General features: G+C 41.0%; 1 protein-coding gene across 5 annotated transcripts in view; it reads left to right on the top strand.

The window, feature by feature from the left end:
• The window catches only part of CEP85L (centrosomal protein 85 like), a 146,142-nt gene that overhangs the window by 58,286 nt on the left and 65,550 nt on the right, over positions 1 to 22,306 (top strand). For all 5 annotated transcript variants that reach the window (XM_050710174.1, XM_035538394.2, XM_035538393.1 and 2 more), the window contains exon 3: positions 21,388 to 22,157. In XM_050710174.1, coding sequence (XP_050566131.1) covers positions 21,388 to 22,157 — 770 coding nt within the window. The remainder of the gene's footprint in view (positions 1 to 21,387; positions 22,158 to 22,306) is intronic.

The following is a 22,306-nucleotide window of genomic DNA, read 5'->3' as shown; positions in this document are numbered from 1 at the left end:
TAATGTACATATTCAAGCAGCATTTGTAGCCTTACCTGGAAAAAAAAATCACGTGAGTCCTCTTTAAGCATTTCCACTATAGACAAAGTAGTGTCCTTAGTGGGTAGCCTGTAGTCATTTGGATGTAGGCAGTGAGTTGCTTCTAGCCTCCTGCTGAGCATGAGAAGATCTGTTGATGCTGCCAGGAGTTCTAGTTTGGGACTAGGCAGAGAAGACTGACACTTATCCCCCGTAGAAAGGTTTGTAAATCCTTTTTTATCAGTTTTATACTACTGCCTGGTTCTAGAGGGCTTTTTCTTTGCTTTTAGTCTTTATTCAACAGACCTGTTTCATGCAAGCATTGATAACACCTTTTTTCCCTTTTTTTAACGTAAAGTCTAGTTAGTGTGTTCGACATCACCCTTTATATTAGCCATGATTTCAGTACTGATGATAAAGAATTTTTGTAAAAAGCTTTGAAGTAGAATGTGAAAGCTCCCTTAAAGAGAACCTTCAAGGCCTCACTTGTGTTTCTGTGTGCTTCTGTGGTGAGATGGATTCCTGACAGCAATTCTGGCACTATAACGACAGCAGCAACAAAGAACAGTGTGCAGAGACCACGCTGGGATGAAGTGTATTTACCCCCTTCGTCTCACTTCCTTCTTCACTGACTTCCTTCAGGTTAAGGGAAGTGAGAGAGCGTGAGTGTGTGGAACCATGACCATTTTGTTTTTAAAGTTGTTTTTTTTTCTTTTCACTGTTTTAAATACTTCTTACCCAATCATATTTAGAAGGAAAACCAGTGGTCCCCTGCCCCCCAATGGAAATGTGATAAAAAATCTTTTTTTTCCCCCTCTCCTTTCCCTTTAAAGTGCTGAGAGAGAAGATTTTGTTGTAATAATGATCACACTTGTCAGCTGCAGCCATGGGAATCTGCACCCTAGAAGTATAGTCAGCTACATGGGGTCATGTCCTTACCACTGAAAGGGAACAACCCTTCGTTCCAGAGACTTTCTTTTAGATGTGCCCCTGGATAATTTGAATTTATGAAAACTACAAATTGAGATGATGATGGAGATAATCCGTATTTCTTCACATTATATAGAGCTATCAATGGCTATCAGCTGTCTTTCAGTTAATTGCATTAGAAAGTTATACACATGTATTTCTCCTGTTTATTCAGACTGAAGAGATCACTAGAACATGTAATTTGATGTGAACAGAGGTTGCAGCAAACCTGGGAAAACAAGGGCTAAGTAGCTTAAAAGGATTTGTTAATCTAAAGGATTAAACTTGGTTTATTTTTTGTTAGGAGTCATTTCACTTTTAGATAGTATTGTAGTAATGAGAAGTTCTCCTAAATATTTTTTATTTAAATGTAGGTGTTCATTTCAGTGATTACTGTAGTCCTCAGAAAATGAAATCTCATCTTCAGCTGTGTTGAAGTTGCAGATGAGACCTCCAGCACTCGCGTGCTGTGGTAAATAATTTCTCTGCTGTGCAGTTTTGTTGTCCCTAGACATTTTTAAAGCTCCGGGAACTGATGTTGATATTCTCAAGCTATCACATTGTGGTCTTGTGGTGCTCATAAAGGTTGCTTCTGCTGTGTCCTTGAGTGGTGACCTGTGGTGCTCCTGTGTAGTTTTACTGAAGTTTTGGAGACCTTGAGGATTTGTGTCTTGCTTTAGGTATGCTTACTTACCTGTAATCGCTGGTTTACCCAAGTTTAAAGAATTTTAATATTTTCAGCTAGAAATGCAAACATAAAAGTAGCATGTCATTAATTCATTGCAAATAGAAGTGTTTGAAGAAAACTGAGCAATAACCAGGTGCTAAAAATGAATTGGTCGTTAATGGGTTGTAATGGGAGAGAACAGGCTTTTTATTGGTACTGTTGCAAAAGTGCGTGAGTGAATTTAATTCCTTTTTCTGATAGCTCATAGTTTTGCTGTTCTTTGTTTTCACTAGTAGTGAGGTTTTAGGGGTGAAGTGTAAGAGGCAGGTTCTTATTTCAAAATCTACTTGTGTTTAAGAGGAATCTGAATGAAATACATCAGGAGAATGGAGGTGAGAACATCTCCAAAGTAGCTGTTGCTATATCTGAAACTTGGCTTTATAGCTGTATACAGAATATAATATTGTAGATGCTATTTTAAAATAATCTGTAAGAAGTCAGTATGTAGTCAGAAGAATAGTCTTTATTATACAAAATGCAGAGACGAGACATTCTTGTCCAGTTTTTGCTACTAACTACATTCGTTAAGATGTGCCAGGTAGCACAAGTGACCTGTTCTGAGGATCAGCAGTTTTTAGCCAAGTTCAGAGCTGTGCTGAATTCAGTACCGGGCTGAAATGAACTTGTTGCCAAAGCTTTTTTCTTTTTTCTTTTTGTGTGGCTCTGTTATTAAGAACTAGACAGTATCGGTAGTGTTGGTATTGCCAGGAATAAAGAAAGAAACAGCAAAAGATCTTGGAGGCCGTGCGTTTCCTCCTGGCTGCAGAATGGTCCTTGAGGTAGAGAAATAAATAGCCTTTTGATTTTGGGGTGAGGTGTGGGACCCTTGTCCGTTTCTTCCTGTTCCAGTGGGTTACTTGCTCTGTAACTTCACAGTAAAAGAGTGAAAGGATGTTGCTTACAGATAGGACATCTGAATATGTCCGAATTTAAGCCAGTTGCTAAGAAAACCATAAGTTATGTCCCAATTCAGAAGGTACCATTTTTGCTCTGTCTTGATGACTTGGCAGTGCTACTGAAGAAAGAATGTTCAACGTCAAGAATGGATTTTAAAGGCATATATATATATATTTGTTAAGTGAGTCGTATGTGCTGCTCCTCAAAACTCCTGCTGTGATGCTCTTTTGTTTTACTTAAAATATGGCTTAAAGTTACATCTCTTCTGAATCTTTCCTGAAGGAAATTGCCTTAGAAAGTAGAAACTGAGTCTCATCCTGTGGATGGCAGAATATTGGCCCTGGTGAGAGGAAACTTTTCTCTTGGTTTGGCTTAGTTTCATTTTTATTGTTAGTTGGTTTTCTTTTTTGGAACAACCCCTAAGCAAAAAACACAACTTTGCTTTCCTGTGAAATCCTCAAATAAGCTCCCCCTACTGATAGCAAGTCCTCTCACAAAGGGACCACAAGGACGCTTTGTGAACGTGTGCTGCTTCATTTTAGGACCCTCTATGGGTAATAAATATCCTAATATTTATTAACCTGCCTTTGGACTATTTTTTGAGATTGTTGGAGGGGGAAGGAACTCCATTAAAGATGATTTATTCCTTTGCAATTTTATTTTCCTTTATAGTAGCTTTCCTGAGAAATTTCTTGAAACGTTTGTGCTTCATTCTGCTTATGGAAAGAAATACAACTTCAGTAATGAATAGCTTTTCAGTGAACATGCAAGCTTTTTCTACAGAGAAACACTTTAAGGCAACCTCAGACAGAAATACTAGTTGTGTAGATCTGAAGAACATCTTCTGCATGTGTGTATTGTTTCTGTTTCTGATCTTGTTAGTTATTTTATAAACAAAACAAGGCAATTCGGATGTATAGGTTAGAATAAAATTATGCCTATACTTGGGGAAGGATGATTGGTAAGAGAACAAATGTTTTATTATTTCTAATGCAAAAACATGCTCCCAGCTGAGAGTGCAGCTCTGTGCAGCTTTTTCCATGTTTCTTCTAATACTGTAGTGCAGAATGAAGCTTTTCAGAGATGGTATATTAGTTCTTGGTTTAATAAAGAAGATTGTTTTTGTTGGTGGTGGTGTGTTTTTTTTTTTAATTTCATGCAGAATAGATGTATTGTACTTTTAAAGGGAAATGAGTTTGGTTTTGTAAACTGGATAACACATTATGGTGGTGGTAGGGGAGGATCAGACAAAAGACCATACTAGTTGTCTGTTTCTGTTGGATTAATAGGAACCGTAATGTTCTTGTAAAAGATGCAGGAGTAAATTTTTAACTTTTAGATCAATTTCTTCCTGCTTACTGTATGTCTAGTATCACGGTGAGGTTCAGGATTTGCAGCCTCTTCTGTGCACTCCCTGCTGCTGTTCCTTCAGACACTCAACCCTTGGAACAGAAAAAACAGTAAAACTGAACTATATTTGACATGTGTTAATAACTTTTTGTATTTATGGATTATATATTAAAAAGAAATGTATTTCCCTCCTCGTTATCCTTACATGACAATATTTTTCCTCAAGATGATGGGATGGATTTCTATTATATTTCTTTTCTTATTTTTTACTCTTGTGGCATTGACCAGAAAGTTTGTAAGGACGTTAGTAACAGATCTGAGGGAATGCAGAAGACCTTTTTCTTTCCCGATTAACTTACTGTTCTGGAAGAAATCACTTTCTGATTCTGAGATCATAACATCCTTCTTGAGAGGATGGCTCTGGAAAGGAGATGTAAGTGGAAGATGTTCTGCTTGCATGATGCCCACCAGATAAGGTAGCTGTGACGTGGCCATCACCTCTTAAATGTATGTCACACCTGCCACTGAATGCCTGTGACAGATCTGACCTGAACCCTGCTTTGTGTCTGTCCTGTGACCTGGGGCAGACATGAAGTTTTTGGCTGCTGGCCCTTATTTTGTCTGCTACAACCTCAGGAAGCGTAGCCAATAAATTTAAGTATCCGCCATTCACGTACATGTTTTTGATTATTTTTTTGCCAAAACTGTGTATTGTGTTTTTAGCAAGCCTAGGTGTTACAAATCAGAGTTTAAGAATAAATAATAATATATATGTATACACAAAAACGGATTTTTTTATTATATATAAAATAATATATATAATATTGCTATATGATTACACAATATTTTATATATATGTGTGTTTATGTATGTAAATGGATCTTGCTTTGAAGAACAAAGCATGCCTCCCTGTGTTTGGGCTGCTACTCTTAAGTGTACAGGGTGATTTTATTCTAGATGTGGGTCTGTGAATCAGAAGACGGAACATCCTGTGCATGTTTCTGAAGTTGTATGAGCTATGATAAACTCTTAGTGGCACATCCTTTTCCATCAGAGTTTAGCCTATCACCGTCAAAGGCTAAAAATACCTTGTATTTTCAAAAATAGAACAGTCTTTCTAGGCTAATTTAAACAATGACTTTTTTTGTATGAAGCTACAGGAGGTTTTCAGTTTTCCCACTTAACAAGTTTTACTGCAGGAGCACCTAGAGATTCTGTGTGGAATTATAGTTACTGTTCTAGCTTATACATAAGTGCTGCCAAGGAGCCATGTAAATTTTAGCTGGATGAGAGATGCTTTTGGAATAAGGTTTTCCTTCGAGAAGCGGTATGGTTAGAAGTATTCCCTTCTTTCTCACTGTGTTAGCTATCCCTTTGCAGTCATTCTTCGCTGCTGACGATGACTGCAGGATTCTAATTAGCTGAACTCAGAAAGTGAATTAAAAATATGTTCAGAGTGCCTGGAAGAGAAGGGATTCACTGGGGCCCGTAATCATTAGCTGCTGTTATCCTGGAGTGATAGGTAAATCTTAATGGCTAAAGAAGTCTAGTTGAAATGTTTTTAGAGAATATTAAAAATTGAAATGAGACGGGATGTATTTTTGTTTTAATTCAGGCAGTAATAAACTAAGGTCTGGCAAATCCATGGTGCAGGTATTTAGTAAAAGGAGCATGCAGATAAGATTGACTAACATGGCATAATGATCTTGAGATTTAACATTTGTTTTCTAGCAGGCTGCTTCAAAGCAAGAATCTTAAACATCAGCTTTTATTACTGCACCAAATGTGTGCTTGTAATGCACACTAGTGGTTTGTGTAGGCCTTCTAAGTTTCCTTATGTAAAAGTAACTGGAGTAGATAATACTCTGAGTTAGGATGTTTAAACTCTATATAACTTTCTGTATTTATGTGCAGGAAAGCCCTGTTGGCATACAGCGTGACCATGCTCCATCTGGGGGGAGAGCTGCAAAAACAAGTAACATTACTAAATTCAGGGTAAAAAGATCAGCTCCAAAAACGTGGTTATTGTCATGCATATGTGAGTCTGATGTCAGGTCTAAGAAGGGTCGTTCTGCATCGGAACTGAAGAGAAGGCTGGTTTTTATTCTTGTTTTTCATCGAATGTTAGAAATCATGGCCTTTCTGTAAGCTTGCAAGTTACACTAGGAATTTTCTTCTGCTGGGTGGTACTGCTTGGGCAAGAACTCTTTTGCCCTATGTAGAGGAGGAGAAAAAATACTTGGGAATAAATATTCATTGTGAATAAAACAATACCAGTTCTTGTGGAGGTTGCTTCTGTTGTTTATGTTGTACCTGCTCTCTAATATAGCCTCCTGAAAATCCTTAGTGAAGTGATTCGTGGCTTCTGTAGGACTGGAAATGTGCTGTCCCTTTGGCATATGGTCCAGCCATTATCTTATGTTACTTTTTCTCTCCTTTCAACTCTCATCAGTGTCACCAGCGTCAGCACTCCTGTTAGTGCTTCTCATGACTGCCCCATCTATTCTTTCCCGATGGTGTTGAGGGAGAAGAGGGAGAAAACCAGTCTGACTTGAAGGAGCCTGCAAGATAGATGTGCTTTCCACAACCTTTCAGACAGGTTCAGACCTTTCCACAAAACCTGTCTAATCTTCACCAGATATTCAAATTACCTTACTCCCTGATGCTGAGGGGACTATGGTAAAGGACTTCTATACAGGATGCTCAGCTTTACGTTGAGTCCACACTTAGCACAACTGCTCCAGTTTGTTGCTTTGCCAATCCTTCACTAGCTATTTGTTAAAGAAAAGACATGAAAGGTTAGTTCCAGCCAGACTTCCTGGTTTATCGTCTTCGCCATAACTTCTCACGTTAGTTATGGCTCATTTCACCATGTCAAAGTTTGGTCTGTACTGTTGCCTTAAAAAGAGTCATATGTGATACAAAGAAGAGAAGCAACAGACCTTGATTTATACTTGAGGGATTTCTGCTTTTAGAATGTCTTCACGAGATGGTGCTGGAACACTTTGCTTCTTTTTGTGCTGATTTTTCTTTTTTTTCCCGTGTAAAATGAGGTCCGGGAGAATTGCATTGTTTTTCTACACATTAAGACTAATATCAGTAAGTGATATAATCAAACTCTTGCAGGATGGGAATAGGCAACATATATGTAGATGCAAGGAATTAAGAGAAAAAACTTGCAGATTTTATGTGTACCCATGACATGGGTACCATGAAACATGTACCATGCTTCAGAACAGTTTTTCATTGAAAATTGGGAGGGAATATTTTGGAAAGAGTTGAGGAATGTGAAAAATGCAGAAGCTCTTAAATACATATTTCTAATGTTTTGAATCACAGAATGGTTTGGGTTGGAAGGGACCTGAAAGCCCATCCAGTTCCAACCCCCTGCCATGGGCAGGGACGCCTCCCACTAGACCAGGTTGCTCAAAGCCCCATCCAGCCTGGCCATAAAAACCTTTCCTAACCTTTTAAACCTTTCCTGGATGGAAATGGGAATTCAGAGTAGGTAGAAATATTAGGAATATATACGAATATTTAGTTAGTTCTGGCAGGTCGAGTTGTCTGGCAGAATTAATAAACGTGACTTACTGCCAAGAGTTCTTGTTTACAGGAATCCTCTGGGAGCTGTATACTTCCATGAGAGTAGTATACCCTTGATTTACTGTAAAAGTTGAAAAACATTAATTAGACTTGCTTAAATGAGTGGCTGTTATTCCTGCTGCTGGGGTGTGGGTGTGGAGACTTGATGGAGAGTGTGGCAAATGCTGTGGCGTTCTGTGTTTCAGAGGTCTCATAAGAGGACTTAGGTTTTCTTTTTTTTCTTCTTTTTTTTTCCCTCTGAAAACTTGTGAATTTCAGGTTGGTTGTCACATCATTTCTCTTTTGTATGGGCTTGTGTATTTACCATCATAAATATGCATGAGGAGAGCTTGTATGCATGCGTGTATATAACTTGTTTTTTCACGGGATCACTAACATCGCTAATCTTTTTGGCCTACAATAATTAAGAATATCAATCAAAGTTTAAAAACAACGTGCAGTACAGAAACAAGGATAATTACTTTCTGCTTTTTGTTAACAATCTGTTCTTGCATTCAGTATTTACAGCTGTTACCAATACAGTTCTGCTGTTTCCACTGCTCCGTCATTTCAATATTGTAATCGCGCCTGTCTGCCTACAAACACTAGCCCGATGTGAAAGGGAATTGAGCCATGGTTAATTTTTACAAGTATTTTATGGAATGGGAAGCATGCTAGTTCTGATTTCTCAAAAATCATTTGTGTCAACCTCTCTTCTAAAGCTGAAGAGCATTAATAGCCTTCTACCACTTGAGTGATGATGGGAAGATCTGTACGTAGCTTCTAAAATTGCTACCCTTTGCAGAGTTTCAAATTTCATCCTGGTAGCTTGGATGTGGGATGAATGCCATTACAATTTGCTATGTTAGGGATTTGCTGGTACTATTAGGTAACACTAGAAAACACGCTAGATACTGCATTGTGCAAAATGGCTCACTTGTGTTTCTCTGGGGTGAAAGAAGACTTTAATTATTAACATCATTAGACAAAAATTATATATAATTTTTGAAATACTTGTCGTCAGTAGACAATTTAGAATCTGTGAGCTTAGTGGTTGTGGAGCTGGTTCTATTTCAGAGTCAGAGGGCAGGTCCCAGTAAGCCATTTTCTCCCAAGCCTGCTTTAATGATGTACTTTGTTCCCTGCTTGTTTTCATCAAAAAGCAAAATCTGAAATTGAGTCTAGCTTTTTAAGAGTTCTGTTTTTAATTTTTATAACGTGCTGTGCTAGTAATACCAAAACGGAGGTGTTTCCTAATAGATTGGAGAGCAGAGAAGCAGCAGCCTTTTATTGTTTTGCAAGGGTCAAAGCACTGCTAATGTGCTTGGATACCATAGTGACGAGTACTATAAATACCCAAATACGTGAGCCAGCAACTGGAAATAAATTTATAAACACTAAATTCTTTCCATTATCAAAGGCAGCAATTGAAACATTCTCCGCTCTCCCACCTCTGTCTCTGCACTCACAACTGTGCACATTGAAAAACAAACCCGACATACAAGCCCCTCCTAATAATTTTCGTGGCCTACCGAGAGAAGTGATCAGCAAACTTTTAAAAGAAAAGTTTAATTCTGATTGTTCTTGTTCAAGGTTGTTGGTTGTTTGTAGGCAGTGTACCCCTCTTACATTTTAATACTGCATTTCATAGGCATTAGCGCTCAGAAGACTGTGAGCAGTATAGGTAGCAGCGCTTGGAACAACTTTGCAATTCTCCTGTCATATGATACTCTTGTGTAAACGTGAAAGCTGTCCTCGGTAATGCTGGAGATGCAGTGGGTACGTGGGGAGGAGTGCAGGCATTGAACCAGCATCCCATTCAGGTGCTGGGTAATCCATCCTGGCAGGACTTGCAATGACAAACTGATTTCTGGGATTTGATCACCATCACTCCAAAACTTTTCTGAGGAAGGAGAAGTTTGTGTCTGTGTGTTGTCTTCTCTTTGTTTTGAATGCTTTAGCATTTTCTCATCTTGAATGACTATAGAAACGTCTCAAATATACAAGCTGGAGTTTGGTTACAGTTCTGTTCTCTGCAGGGGACCAGGTCTTTTAATGTGAGACTGTTCATGGCATGTGGAGTGAGTGTTGTGTTTCATACCAGGGAAGATGGATTTGGTGGACCAAATGGTGCCTGACATGTATACAAGTTGGCAAAAGAACTTCTGATCTTTCAGGATGAGATACGTTATTTTAAAACTCTTACCATATTTAATGATGTACGCTTTCTTGCCCTTGTGGTTTAGCTGGATTTGTCGCTTTCATTTAATTAGCGTGCTTATGCGTTATCTTTTCTAAAACGTGTCAGGGCAGTCAACTCCGTCCTCTCATTGGTATAGGCAGTGGGGAAAAGAAAGCAATTTAAAAGCGACATTGTTTTTGTTTTATAAGGAATTGCCAGTGAAAGAATGGGGAAGTAATAAATTGCTGTTAATTTTTCTTTATTTTTTACTTTATTTATTTATTTACTTATTTTAGAAATGATTGCGAAACTAAGTATTTTCTTTAGGAAAAGCCAGGATAAAAGACTGTACTGGGCATTACGCAGTTCTCTCCTAATTTGGTATCTGTTTATAGTTAAAAGCAGATCTTTCAGCTGGTCTTTTTCCTTTCAAAGAACACAAATGGCTCTCAGTTTCCAGAATATTTCTGAAAAAGAGGCTTACAGGTCCAGATGGATCGTAGGTAACCACTGTTACATAACTATCATTGCTTTGCAGACAGGCTGCTGCTAGCAGGTGAAGAAAAGCTGCTAAGCATGAAGTTACGCATATATATTCTCATATCCAGGAAAATTTCAGAGTGCCAGTATTCAGATGGCAACGTTTACGAGGTTGGTTTTTTTTCCTCTTGTCTCTAAAATTGTATTTTGTGACTTCTTTGATGGTGGACGTAAAAAAGGAAGTATAGTCTCTCTCTGGAGAGGAGGCTTCTCTTCTACAGTGCAGAAATCCTCCTAAGAGTGTAAGATTTAGTTCTAAATATAGCTGCTGAATTAACACAGCTAATTTTATCAGTGTATTATTCACATTTGCTCAAACTGTCAACTGTCCTCTAAGAAAAGCCAAATTAAGTCCTCAGAGTGCGTGTGGGGAAGGTGGAGGTCTTGGATGGAGGGTTGTTAATGGGCATTACAGAAATCTGAATTCCTCTTCTTCACTTTATGTTGTAGGGAAATTAGGAATTATAAATTGAACAATGTTCGGTTATTGTCAGTCCTAGAATCATGGCTTCACAAAAGAAAAAAGAAAATATTAAAAGCTAGAGTCTAAATGGTGAAAGCCAGATATTTCATGAAACAAAGGTGCAAGAAAATTGAGATTATTCCGCATCAGTTTATTGTATTGTAATCGGTTTTGTAAGGTAGATTTCAGTGGCTTTTCCATGTCTTCTTGCCACTGTCATTTTCAGAAACATTTCTGTTAGTAGTAGGAGTGTCAAACTCTCTTGGCAATGTCAAGTTTTTCATTGCTGTAAGGTAATGCTGAGGATTGCTGGTGCCTGTGTTTTGCCCCCCACCCTCCAGTTCCTTCCTTCTGTTCTGCTTGAACCTGCTCAGTTGGGAAAGTGTGCAGTACACCAGGGTAGCCAGTATTGCTCAGTGTAGACAGCAGTGGGTGGAAACAGCTCCGTTTTACTGAGAGATGTCAGGCGAATTGTAACGCTCTGCCTCCTGTTCTTCATCCGGGGAACGAGGACAGCGATGCTTCATTTTTTGAAGTATAAAATGTGAATTCATCTTTAGGATGTAGAGTTACCCTCAAATCCAATTTAAGGTTAATCCTGTGTGAATGAAGAGCTAGTTCAATGTCACATTCTGCTCTTTTGTGTATTTATTTTATGATTTTATTTTCTTTAATATCTTGCTTTTTCCCCAAACTTGGTAAGTAATTACGTAGACCGAGACTGCTGGGTCCATATCCAGTCTAGTCACTATGAACATGCTACTCCATCACCATTTGGGGACCAGACTTTCCCAGCGAGTTAAATTATCCTTGAGGCAACAGGGGAATTTTTGGGATTCCTGGGGATGATTTCTGGCCCTTGGAAGGGATTACTGCTCGAGGCGGGCGTTCCCAAACCACGTGAAGTAAATTGCTTGGGGGACATGCACAGAGCGGTGGCAGCGCTGCGATGGGAGGGCTGTGTGAGGAGGCCCGGCCTGACCCGTGCCTGCGGCGGGGAGGAGGGGGCGATGGACTGGGATACATCGCACCAAGTGGTGCAGGGGCAGTGCCTAGCACCTGCTTCTGCCTCGGGGAGGATGTCTTCTTCCATCGGCTTTAAAGCTCGGGCACCTGCACTCGTGTCATGCAGGCGTCTGTGTGGTGTTCGGAGGGTCAGCCGTGAGGAGCTGGGGCTCGGGGCCCCAAAGTGAGCGCACAGAGGTAAGCTGGGAGCATGACTACTGCGTGTAGGGCTTATTTGGGGGAGATTAGTAGTGGAAATGGTGCTGAGTATGAGGCTGGGAGAGAGACTGAAGATGGTGTGTCTCCTTTTCCACACCTGCACAGCCTGGCGTAATGCTGAAAGCTGCTGCTCCTGTTGGACAGAGCTGTTCTCGGCGGCCTGTGAGCCCAGAGAAGGGATCTGTTGCTTATTGGTGAGCCCGATGGGTATCAGACCAACCCAAATATGATACTCTCAAGGTAAAGACCATTTTAGCAAGAATACAGATTAAATTTACAGTAACAAATAATCTCGAAAACGTAGCCAGGAACTCCAGTCTCCTTGGAAGATGAAAGTCCTAAATAGAGTTGACATTAAGTTGTAGACTCTGCTCCTGGTTGTACTTACAAATAAAACGTAAGGGCACACTAAACACTGTGGTCAAGAGCACCAGTTTTAACTGCATGGAATTACTGTGGTTTGTGGGAACCCTCAGCCTTGGCTCTGGTCCCTTGAGCTAGAGGGAGGAGTCTGGCCTGTTCATCACACATGCATCTCCCTTCTCTTCATGTCTTAGGTGAGGTGGTTTTGGTGCTGAAAGGCATCAGGTTGGCTGATGGGGGAGTGCTGGTGTTGGAGATGGGACCTGCAATAAGTTAGAGAGATGCAATATTATAAATAAGTTTCCTTTGGAGCTTGAGAAAGTACAACTTTGTTGGTATGGTGAAGTGGAGTGGTAGGCACGTTCCCATTGCTGGATGTTGCTGAAAAATACCTGGGATTTTACCTTTCTGGAGCGCAGGGATGTATTTGTTCAGATGGGCCAGGTTACTCCGTTTTTTTTTGGACAGTCATCCCCAAGTGGGGATGAAGTAGTAATGCCAGCAAAGGCAGGATCTGGTGGCCATTGAAGTGGTATTTGTGGCATGGATATGTGGCTGATTGGGAAATAAATATACATTGTGACATCTGTATTATCTTTTTTTACCTTTTACCATTACTTTTAATGAAGTTTCCTAGGGGCGTATTTGATTTCTGCATGTCTTCACTGTTAAGTGCTTGTTCTTGAGGAAAATGGAATTGGAAGCTATAGGCAGCCTTCACAGAAAGGCAAAAGCAAGTTGAGATCTAGACTTTAAGTTTAAAAATAAATAAAATAAATCCCTGCAGCAGTGTAAGTTTTCAGTCATTCTTTCATTTCAGCAAAATGAAGTTGCCTGATTACGTGATTGGTGTGCTGGAACATGGCTTTATCCTCTTATCTGGGGGAAAAAATAGAACCTGTTAATCTAAAAATCATTCTACTTAGTTATGTAACTATTGCTTAAAAATAGTTCCAGATTGCTGGAAAAGAAAGATTTGATGATATGGGGTAGAGTATTTCTCTTTTGTTCAGTATATATAGAACGTCTGCATTTTTTATATAATGTTTAGTACTGTTTTGTGGTGGCCAGTTGCTTGTTACTCACACGTACTCCCACAGCAGCATCCTGTAGCCCAGCTCTCTCAGATGCTGTGTAGATGCTGCTATAAAATAGCACCAAAGCTGAATGCTGAGGAGTTGGAAGGCAGAGAGGTACATGGAGAGAAAACACTGGGGATGGGGCGTCTGTTCATGTAGGGAGGCAGATGCTGCTTGTTGTGAGAGCTGACTTTGAAACCGATTGTTCAAAAGCTTCAGAGCATCCTTTATTGTGTTATGTCTATAGACATCCCAGTTATATTTGACTGTGGGTGCATGATACCCTTGGGATAGGGAAGCAAAACATGTAAATTCAGAAATGTATAGTGTTTCTAGTAAAAACAAATTCATTCTTTTAATGCTTACTTCTATTTCTATTTTCTCATTTTAAAAGTCTTTATGTAGGTTAGGTTAGCCTTCGTCTTTGCAGATGAGCTTAGCAGACAAATCTGATTCAGAAACCCAGTTTTCATTCTGGATTGCCATTGCAAACTTGTACCCGTGGTGTAGTTACTTACGCCTTGTTTCCAGTGCTTGAGGTGGAGTGAAACTTGCTCTTGGTCTTAGCTTCCATTTCCTTTAACCTCTTTGTAAGTCTGTGAAATCTCTTCTGTTTCAGTTAAAAAAAAATAAAAATATTTTATTTGCCTGTTTTCATCACATGCTTCCAGTGGATCTGTAATTCCACATTTCTTTGACACTGACAGCTAGAATAAGTGACTACAGTAAGGAAAACAAAATAGTCTTGCAGTAACTGACTCTGCTGTAATTTTTTCCCTCTGCTGAATAATCTCCTGGCTAACACACTTCACCTGCAGCTTTATGAGTTATGTGGCCCTTTGTTAAAGCTGTCCTTGCAGCACAGGTGTGATACCTGACTTCATTTTGGAGGGGCAGCATGACACTTCAGTACAGTGCTTGTCCTTTACATTCAAACGTTAAATCATCTTCTGTACGCGGGCACCACGTGAGTGGGCTTTTTGACCCAGATTTGGCTCAAAAAGAGGTACATTTGTTTGAAGATGTCTGTCTTCTGGAGTTGTGGACTGCTCAGCTGAGTATTATTAGCCTAGGTATTGCTGGGCAAATTGTCACCTGACAGAGATGTTCGTAGGCGGTACTATTTTGTACTGAGTCCTAAAATATCAATTATGTTAAGATTCCTTCAGGAGCCTGGCTGTGCTTGGTGTGTATGGGATGTGTTGAGGGCTGAGGGTTTTCTTCTGTTATCTTTTCTGCCTGCATGTGTATATCTAGCGCATGTTAAAACTTCCGTTCTACTATAGGAGATCCCGGGATTTTTCCTGTACAGCTCATATCTGTTTGCCTTTCCTTTGTTAATTTGTTTGTGAAGTTTGTCTTTGTTTTACCCTGCACATTCTTTCTGTTGCATTGGTTTGGTATGGTCTCTCTGAAATAAACTGCTACAAAACACAAAAAGTTTTTGTTAAGATTAATTTGTGGAAATACACAGAAAGTTTTAATACATAAGACCTGTGTAATTCATTATGGCCAAACAGCTAGCCTAGACAATTTTACAAGCAGGATGGCAATCATTTCGCCTGGTGTTGTCTTACATGAAGTAATCATACACTTCAAGGGAACGTGTGTTAATTTGTAATGAGGGGCGGTTTGGGTGACACGTTGTTCTACCAAGTGTCTTTTAAGTTAATTGGGAACTTTAACCTCAAACCTTACTGCAGCAGAACATAGGAGACAATAAACAATTTCTGCTGTGCATGCCTCTCAATTTAAGAACCACTAAGCCGAAATGTATGATCTTCAAAAAAAAAAAAAAAAAAAAGGCAAATCTCCATCCTGTGCTTGTTTTTCGCACTGATTCTAGTTTGATTACCTATATGCAAGTCTGTGGGAAGGTATTCAGGTTGCCTCTCTTGTCGTCTAGTGACAAAAGTGATGACATTAGGGAATTTGGCTCTTGAAATGGCCACTGGAAACTGAGAGACTGAGTTGTGGTCCTGAAATGAGATTATATGAATATGCTGTCCTTTTCTGTGGCCCGTTGTATCATTTAATTGCTTGTCCTTGCTGCTGGAATCCTAACAGCTTCACTAATGAGGGTTTGCCAGGACTATATCTCAGAAGGTGAGGTGGAAACCTGACGTGGTATACACGGGTGACTTCTCAAGTATGGGACAGCATTTTTCAGATAAACCAAAGCTGGAGAGGGTCTACGTTGTCCTGTTACTCAAAGAGCAGGCTTCACAAAGTATTTCAGTACCCTAACTACTACAATTGAATGTACTTTTAGGGTAAAAAGCAAAGTAACTTTTACAGAGCCAGTTCCTTGTCCATGCTGTGACCTGGGGAGAGGTATGTAAATCAGAACGAGGCCGGGTGACCTTTTCTGTGGTATGCTGAAAACAGGACTTACCTGGTATGAAAGTAGTGAAGTGTGAATAAAAAATTCTCATTACAAGTAAATAATTTTCTTCTGCTCAGTGACAAGGTGTAATTTCAGTTTGCTCAGTGACAATCTGTTACTATGTTAAGCTTCGTTAACTAACGTTGGAACATCCTTGTCTCCCACTCGCCCTGTTTTCAAATCATTTGAAAGGTGAGAGTGTTATCCTCACTTCTTGCACCCAGTGGGATCCTTGCTATCTTACCTTCCCTGCTGCTTGCCGAAGGGGTTATGGAAATAGTGAGATGTGGCAAATGGAAACTGGGTAAGTCTTTATTTGAAGAGGAGGAGGGTAATGAAGATACACCAAATGGCCAGTCCACAAGGAGTTAGGTGGGACGTGTTAGGCAAGTTTCTGTTAAGTATTTTACATACATATTTAATATTCCTTTTGTATGTAAGGATGTCAGAGAAGCTTTCTACTGTTTGCTGGAACTTGGTGTTGCTTCTGTATTTCCTTCCGAGGGCAGGTGTGTGTACTGCCCCTGTACTTGTGCGTACAGCTTCAGTGCTCCTGCCAGCACTGCTTCCTGCTCTCTCTGCTGAAAATTCTTTAAACTCCTCTTGTACAATTTTTTGTTTTCTGTAGGTTGTAGGAGGCCCATAAGGGTGGCCCTACCATTTTTTTCCTTCAGTGTTCTCTCCACAAGAACTTGCTCAGGGGTAGTGGCTTTGCTAGTGTTTCATCGCACGTCTTACTCTGTGATGATGCTGTTTGAAGGGAAATAATAAAAGCAACAAAATTGCTTCAGTTTTTGAAAATCCTGTCTCAGCTGCACGGTGTTAAGTTTGTATTTGTATTATTCAGGCTGGTACTGTTCATTCTGTTTGTGAACTATGTAGATATTAAATTACTTTAACTTCTAAATATAACAAGTTTTTAGGCACGATGGCATTTTTTTTGGTATGTGACACAGTGGATTATAGAAAATACTACAGCAATCAGTTTATTCAGAGTAGAAGAATTGGCTCTGAGTTTACAATGTACTTCTGTAAAAGAGAAGCATTATCCCAGTACAGTAACTGGTGATGCCGGAAGCCATCAAATTTGGATATATTTTTTTCAAATATCATTAAGTGAACTTGCCTCTGAACACCATGTGACTGCTTTTGCTTTGAAGGCATAGCTGTGACACAGGCAACTTGGTTTACTGACAGTGTTTTAGTACGTTAAATACTAAAACACTATTTAGTATTAAAGTAATACTAGTTTAAAATACTAGTATTTTAATAGATGCAAGTAATGTTTTAAAGAATATTTTGCCAGTAGTAAGTTTTTTCCTTTATTCTCCTGTTTTAGTTTCTTGCTATTCAAACACAGCACTGTTAATTCCTAAATGTTACTTGTTTATCCATGAGGGTTTCAGGCCCACTCTGCCATACAGCCCTGTTACATGTCCGAGCAGTTCTCTCCAGTCTGCAGTGTTTCCGTTTCTGGTCCGGTTTTCTGTGAAGCATACTTGTGTTTGTTTATTCTTTGGAAGAGGTTTGTTTTCAGAGACTTCCTCCGTTCATTCAGCTCCTATTTCAAGTTTACTATGTCAGAACAGGAGTGGAGCTTGTGAGGACAGCAGTGAAGATTTCTACACAAGAAAATAAAAAAGAAACAAAACAAAACCAACCAAGCAAACCAAACCAAGCCATTCCTGTGACTGGCTCCTGCATGCTTTGGCTTGCAGAGGGTGATCAGTTGGTCTCTGCAGTGCTTTTGGTTAGCGTTGGCTACATTTTGGGATCCCTCCGTTGGCTCCTCGGATGACCTCCGCACGCTGCATTCAGGCTAGTCCCGTTTGTGAGCAGGTAGGCGGGGGAACACAGGTGCAGCATTTATCTTGCTGTCACGGCACATCATCCCGTGGCCTTTGCTTTGTTTTCTGACCATCTCCCACGAGAGTTGAGATCCTTCCATGGTTGAAAGCAGCTGTCCTGCAGAAGACTCGCAGGAGGCAGCCACGTGCTGGCACGGTGTGAAGAGTCACGGCCCGCTCAGCGCCGTGGGCTGGGCACTGGGATCGCTCCTGGCTTGCGGCTGGGGCCCACGGCGTTGGGCGTTGCTGCACAGCCAGAGGTCCATTTGGAAGGGCTTCCGTAACGAATATAAGACCTGTCGTACACACAGGCTCAGTCAGATTCCAGTGAACGTGTGTGATAGTGGTTTGGCTTCCCCCGTTTGTCTTCTGCTCAATTAATAAGAATAATTTAGTTTATTTTCCTGGTTTGGGGTAATCTACGTCAGTGTTTTGGTGGGGGGGAGCGGGAAGGAAGAGAAGGTCACCTGTTTTTGATACTGGCGTTTTTCTCCATGGTCAGGGCTTTCTAATTATAGCCTGGATAAAATATCGAATATCACGTTTCAAAGTCCTTCACACAAGGAGGGTCTCTGTTTGTAGCAGTATTAGGTACACATGCATCCCCATAACATGAGCATCACAAACATTTTGGGTTGGATTAGTACTGGGCAATTGTACTAGCTGGTCATTCTGCTGTTTGGTAATGTTTTGGGAGCAGTGAAGAAACTGTTAGATATAGAAGTGTACGTTGTGGATGGGGCTTCTTGGAGCACTCGTTTCATTTTGCAGCTAGAGAAGTTGTTCCGGTTGCAGCGAACCTTCCCTGCCTCTTGTGCGTTATGAGCGACCTCTGGGCAACAGATGAGGGTGTCAGGTAGCTAAGTGAGCACGTTGTGTATCTGGCCTGAGAAGTGGCCTCAGGGGTTTTCTTCTAGTTCTGGTAAACGCAGTTGGCACCAGGGATTTTAAAAAAAAAAAAAAAAAAAAATGCATAGGAATACGTAAATAAGTAGGAGGAGTTCATTAGCTCTATGTCAGAGGGTTTCTTCTCTCCCTTCTTCAGAAGAAAGTCTCTGCTGTGCTTTCTCCCACTTAAATGAAATTTCTGTGATCAGGTTTTTAGTAAAGCCGAAATCAGGTCTGGTTCATTATTTTCTATGCCAGATATGCAGTAATATGGTAGTTCAGACGTGTAATACAAGATGATAGGAAGGCCATGTGAAATGCTCTTTTTTTTTTTTTTATTCCATCTTCTGCTGTTATGTGATAGAAATCTTGTAACATGTTTTGAAAATACAGTTTTTCGAAATCTCTCATTTCTGCGTTCTGGGAAGTATTTTAACAGCTGTTCAAATGTGATGCCAATATGGTAGGTGCTCTAGGGAGCTTTGTGGTGGGCAAAAAAAAAAAAAAGGTAGTGGGATAATTGAAAAGCAAGATTTGACATGTAATCCTGATGCCGTTCAAAGGAAAACCTGTAGAAACTTGCTATATTTTTTCATCCTATATCCAAAAGTTTTCTTTAATGAAAAGAGTCTTAAACATTGAAAGACTCTTGAGACATACATGTCACATTTAAGAGCGTTTGCAGCCTTCAAATAAAGCCCGTCTCAGTGAGATGAAAGCTGTTCAAGTCATGCTGAGAAGAGAGCACTAGTTTGTTCTGAACTCTGAGCGTTTGCTTACGCGTGACTGTGTGGAAGGGAAAAATCTGCTGCTTGCATGAAGTCCTGTTTGGCTGGGTTTGGCCAGGTGGAGCTTTTTGTTCCCTTTACTCCCCTTACTGTCAGGATAACCCAGCACTGGCACACGTTGCCCAGATGACCTCCAGAGGTCCCTTCCAACCTCAGCCATTCTGTGAACTTACTCCAGGGACTACAGAAGTTACCATTTTAAGCTTCACTCTGCTTTTGGGTTCTCTCATTTCCAGTGGAGTTTCTGAATTTCTTGCCCTTTGTGGGAGATATTTCAGAGCGCAGACTGGCGCTCTTTCCAGCTGAGCCTGCGGTCGAGGCAGACTGAAGCAATATGCTCCGAGAAGAAGTGTGAATTTTCTCATATGTTTCAGTGAGCATTAGCGGGAAGACTAATTAGGGCAACTTGAAGCCAAAATCGCCATGTTTCACTTTGAAACAAATTATCAGATGTATCCATCAGCTGTAGTTGGATGTGCATGGTGTATGCCAAGTTTAGGGCTGCTTGAAGAGTTAATCAGAAGTGAGGAAAAGAAGTTTAGGTCTAGCTCGGGACTTTCATTTTTCCTTGTTCTACTCTAAATATAATTTACCACTTGTGAATAGTGCAAGCACCTGCTGGTGCCCAGGAGAGGGCGGGAAGGCAGAGCTGAGAGAAGGAACTGCTTATTATTTTGTGGGATTTTTGTGGGTTGAGGAGTGTGGCTATGTTATTTTGTGTTGTGCTGCAAGTGGGGAAGTCTGGTCCCACACAGGGAGGAGCAGGCAAGCTGGGGGTAAGGATATCTGGATTTTAATGCACAAAAAAAGAAGCACTGCCCTTCCTAAAATTTGTCGCACCATTGGAAGCTCTTTCCTTGTTCCTGTCTGTGGCATGGTTTGTTGCATCACGTACATCCTCAGAAAGTGTGCCCAAGTAGTAACATGTTTTGGCCTCCACCAAATCATATTAACCTGCCTTAGCCATCAAACCGAGTATGCTAGCTGTACTTCTAGAGCGATTGGTTGGTGTTTTTTTTTTTCTTTTTCTTTTCTAATTGCACTACCCTTATACCAGTTGACAGGTCCCAAAGAAGTAAGTTCTGTCTAGGTTAGGCTGAGAGAAATAATAAGAGTGTATCTGTCTTGCTCTGGGTCAAAAAGGACCCCCAAAGGAAGACGTAATTAGAGCACGCTTGTTCTCTCGATCTGCTCTAACAAGCAGATCTAAATCTAAACCTAACAAGCAACATGAGCTTGGTCAAGGTCCAGCCATGTGACTTGGTGGGAGCTGATCCTCTCTGAGAGGATTAGGTGTTTATTTCTGGTTGCCCACAGCCTGTGATGATGCTAAGCGCGTGTTGCTGGGGCTGTGAGAGGTCTCGGGCAGTCCTCGGTGACCTCCCCTCTGCCTTGGTCATCTTTGCTCTTCTGTCCCCTCCTCAATATCACCTCATTGATTCCTCTGATCTTGGTATTTCGGCTTGGGATGGATTTCATAAATTATGGTATGGCCTTGTAAATAACAACATCTGAAAGGACTCAATTTTTTGCAGACTTTTCTAAAGCCAATCACCTGGGGAAATGTAATTTGAAAAAAGCAAAATCCAAAAGGGATGAATAGTACTGTCCGAGAGGCCGTCATTAAGCTGGCTTGTCTCCAGCACTTCCATTTTGCAAAGTGCATTTAGTGAGTTGTGTTTCCCTCAAAGAATGAGAAGAGGGTCGATGGAAGAGGAACCAGACCTGGGGCTCCTGAGCCGGGATACCCGTGCCATTTGTGGTATAAAAGCTACTTAGAGTTGTGTGGGGAGGGGGAGCAATCCTGCCTGCCACTTCCTTCTGCCCACAGCCTGATAGCTGTGTCTGGAGCTGCTCTTACCACCCCCTTAGTACAACTCTCTTTTTATAATGACAGCACCTGGAAAAAGTAAATTAGCTCCCATATTGTCATAATCTGGAATGGTTCAGAAGACCCTTTTTTGTCAAGAAACCCGTTTCCTTTTATTTTTGCATGTCACCTGGAGTTTGATGTCTTGCTGTCTTGGTGCTGATGTTAGTATGAGTTTTGTGTTGTGCTTACGTGACTAAATCTTTCTTCCCAGATCATTCAACGTCAAGTGGTACATCCTCGTTTAAGCCCAGCCGATCACTGGTTTCCATTCCCACTGCCCATGTGATGCCGTCTAATGCCAGCTCTTCGCTTTCCAAACACAGGGAAGCTTTCAAATCTGACGGCTCAAAATGGAGTACGAGCTTGGGACGGTCAGGAGGAGCCAGAAATCAGGATGTCCTGGACAATTCTCTTGACATGAAGGGTGCAAGACCTGTAAGAAAATGGTCCTCCTTGTCCAAGCTCAGCTCACCGAACACCTTCAGCCAGGATGGCAGTAGTCATTCAGCGGACTCCAGGACTAGCACAGACAAGCCTGTGTCACCACAATTAAGGACAAATGGGCCAAATTGTTTGCATGATAGCATGGAGCTCTTAAAAATGGAGGACAAGGAGACGGGGAAAAAACGATCTTCTCTACTGGACTGCAAATACAAATTTGAAACGTGCAGCAAAGATGACTTTGTTTCAGATTCCTCAAGCAGGAGACATGCCTTAGACTTGACCGCCTACAGTGCCTTACCTGAAAGCAAACCCGTGGCTGCCAGCTGTGAAGCTTTTGGACAGAGATACGCGACTCTGGGACAGCAGGCTGTGAGCGGAGCCCCCATACAGCCGGCAGTCAGGACTCAGATGTGGCTTAAAGAGCAGTTGCGGGCAAATCCCCTGGACTGCAGGACTGCCGAGGAGCCCTACGGTGTAGCTGCATGGCATGTGCAGCAGCTGGAGGATTTTAGACCAGGGGGTGAACAGCCTGTGCAGGTAAGGCCAAAGCTTGGTGTTTGCTGCCATCATGTGGCATCAAGCGCTACACCTGAGGAGCAATGTCGGGCTGTTGTCAATAAAACAGGAAAGGGAACAAGTCCCCTTACCCAGGTGGTGGTGGTGGTTGTTTTAAACTTTGGTTGGGG

Source organism: Cygnus atratus, chromosome 3, assembly GCF_013377495.2.
Source record: "Cygnus atratus isolate AKBS03 ecotype Queensland, Australia chromosome 3, CAtr_DNAZoo_HiC_assembly, whole genome shotgun sequence".
Taxonomy (NCBI): Eukaryota; Metazoa; Chordata; class Aves; order Anseriformes; family Anatidae; genus Cygnus; species Cygnus atratus.
Note: the sequence above shows the minus strand (reverse complement) of the source record. Positions and strands in the feature narration are given on the sequence as shown.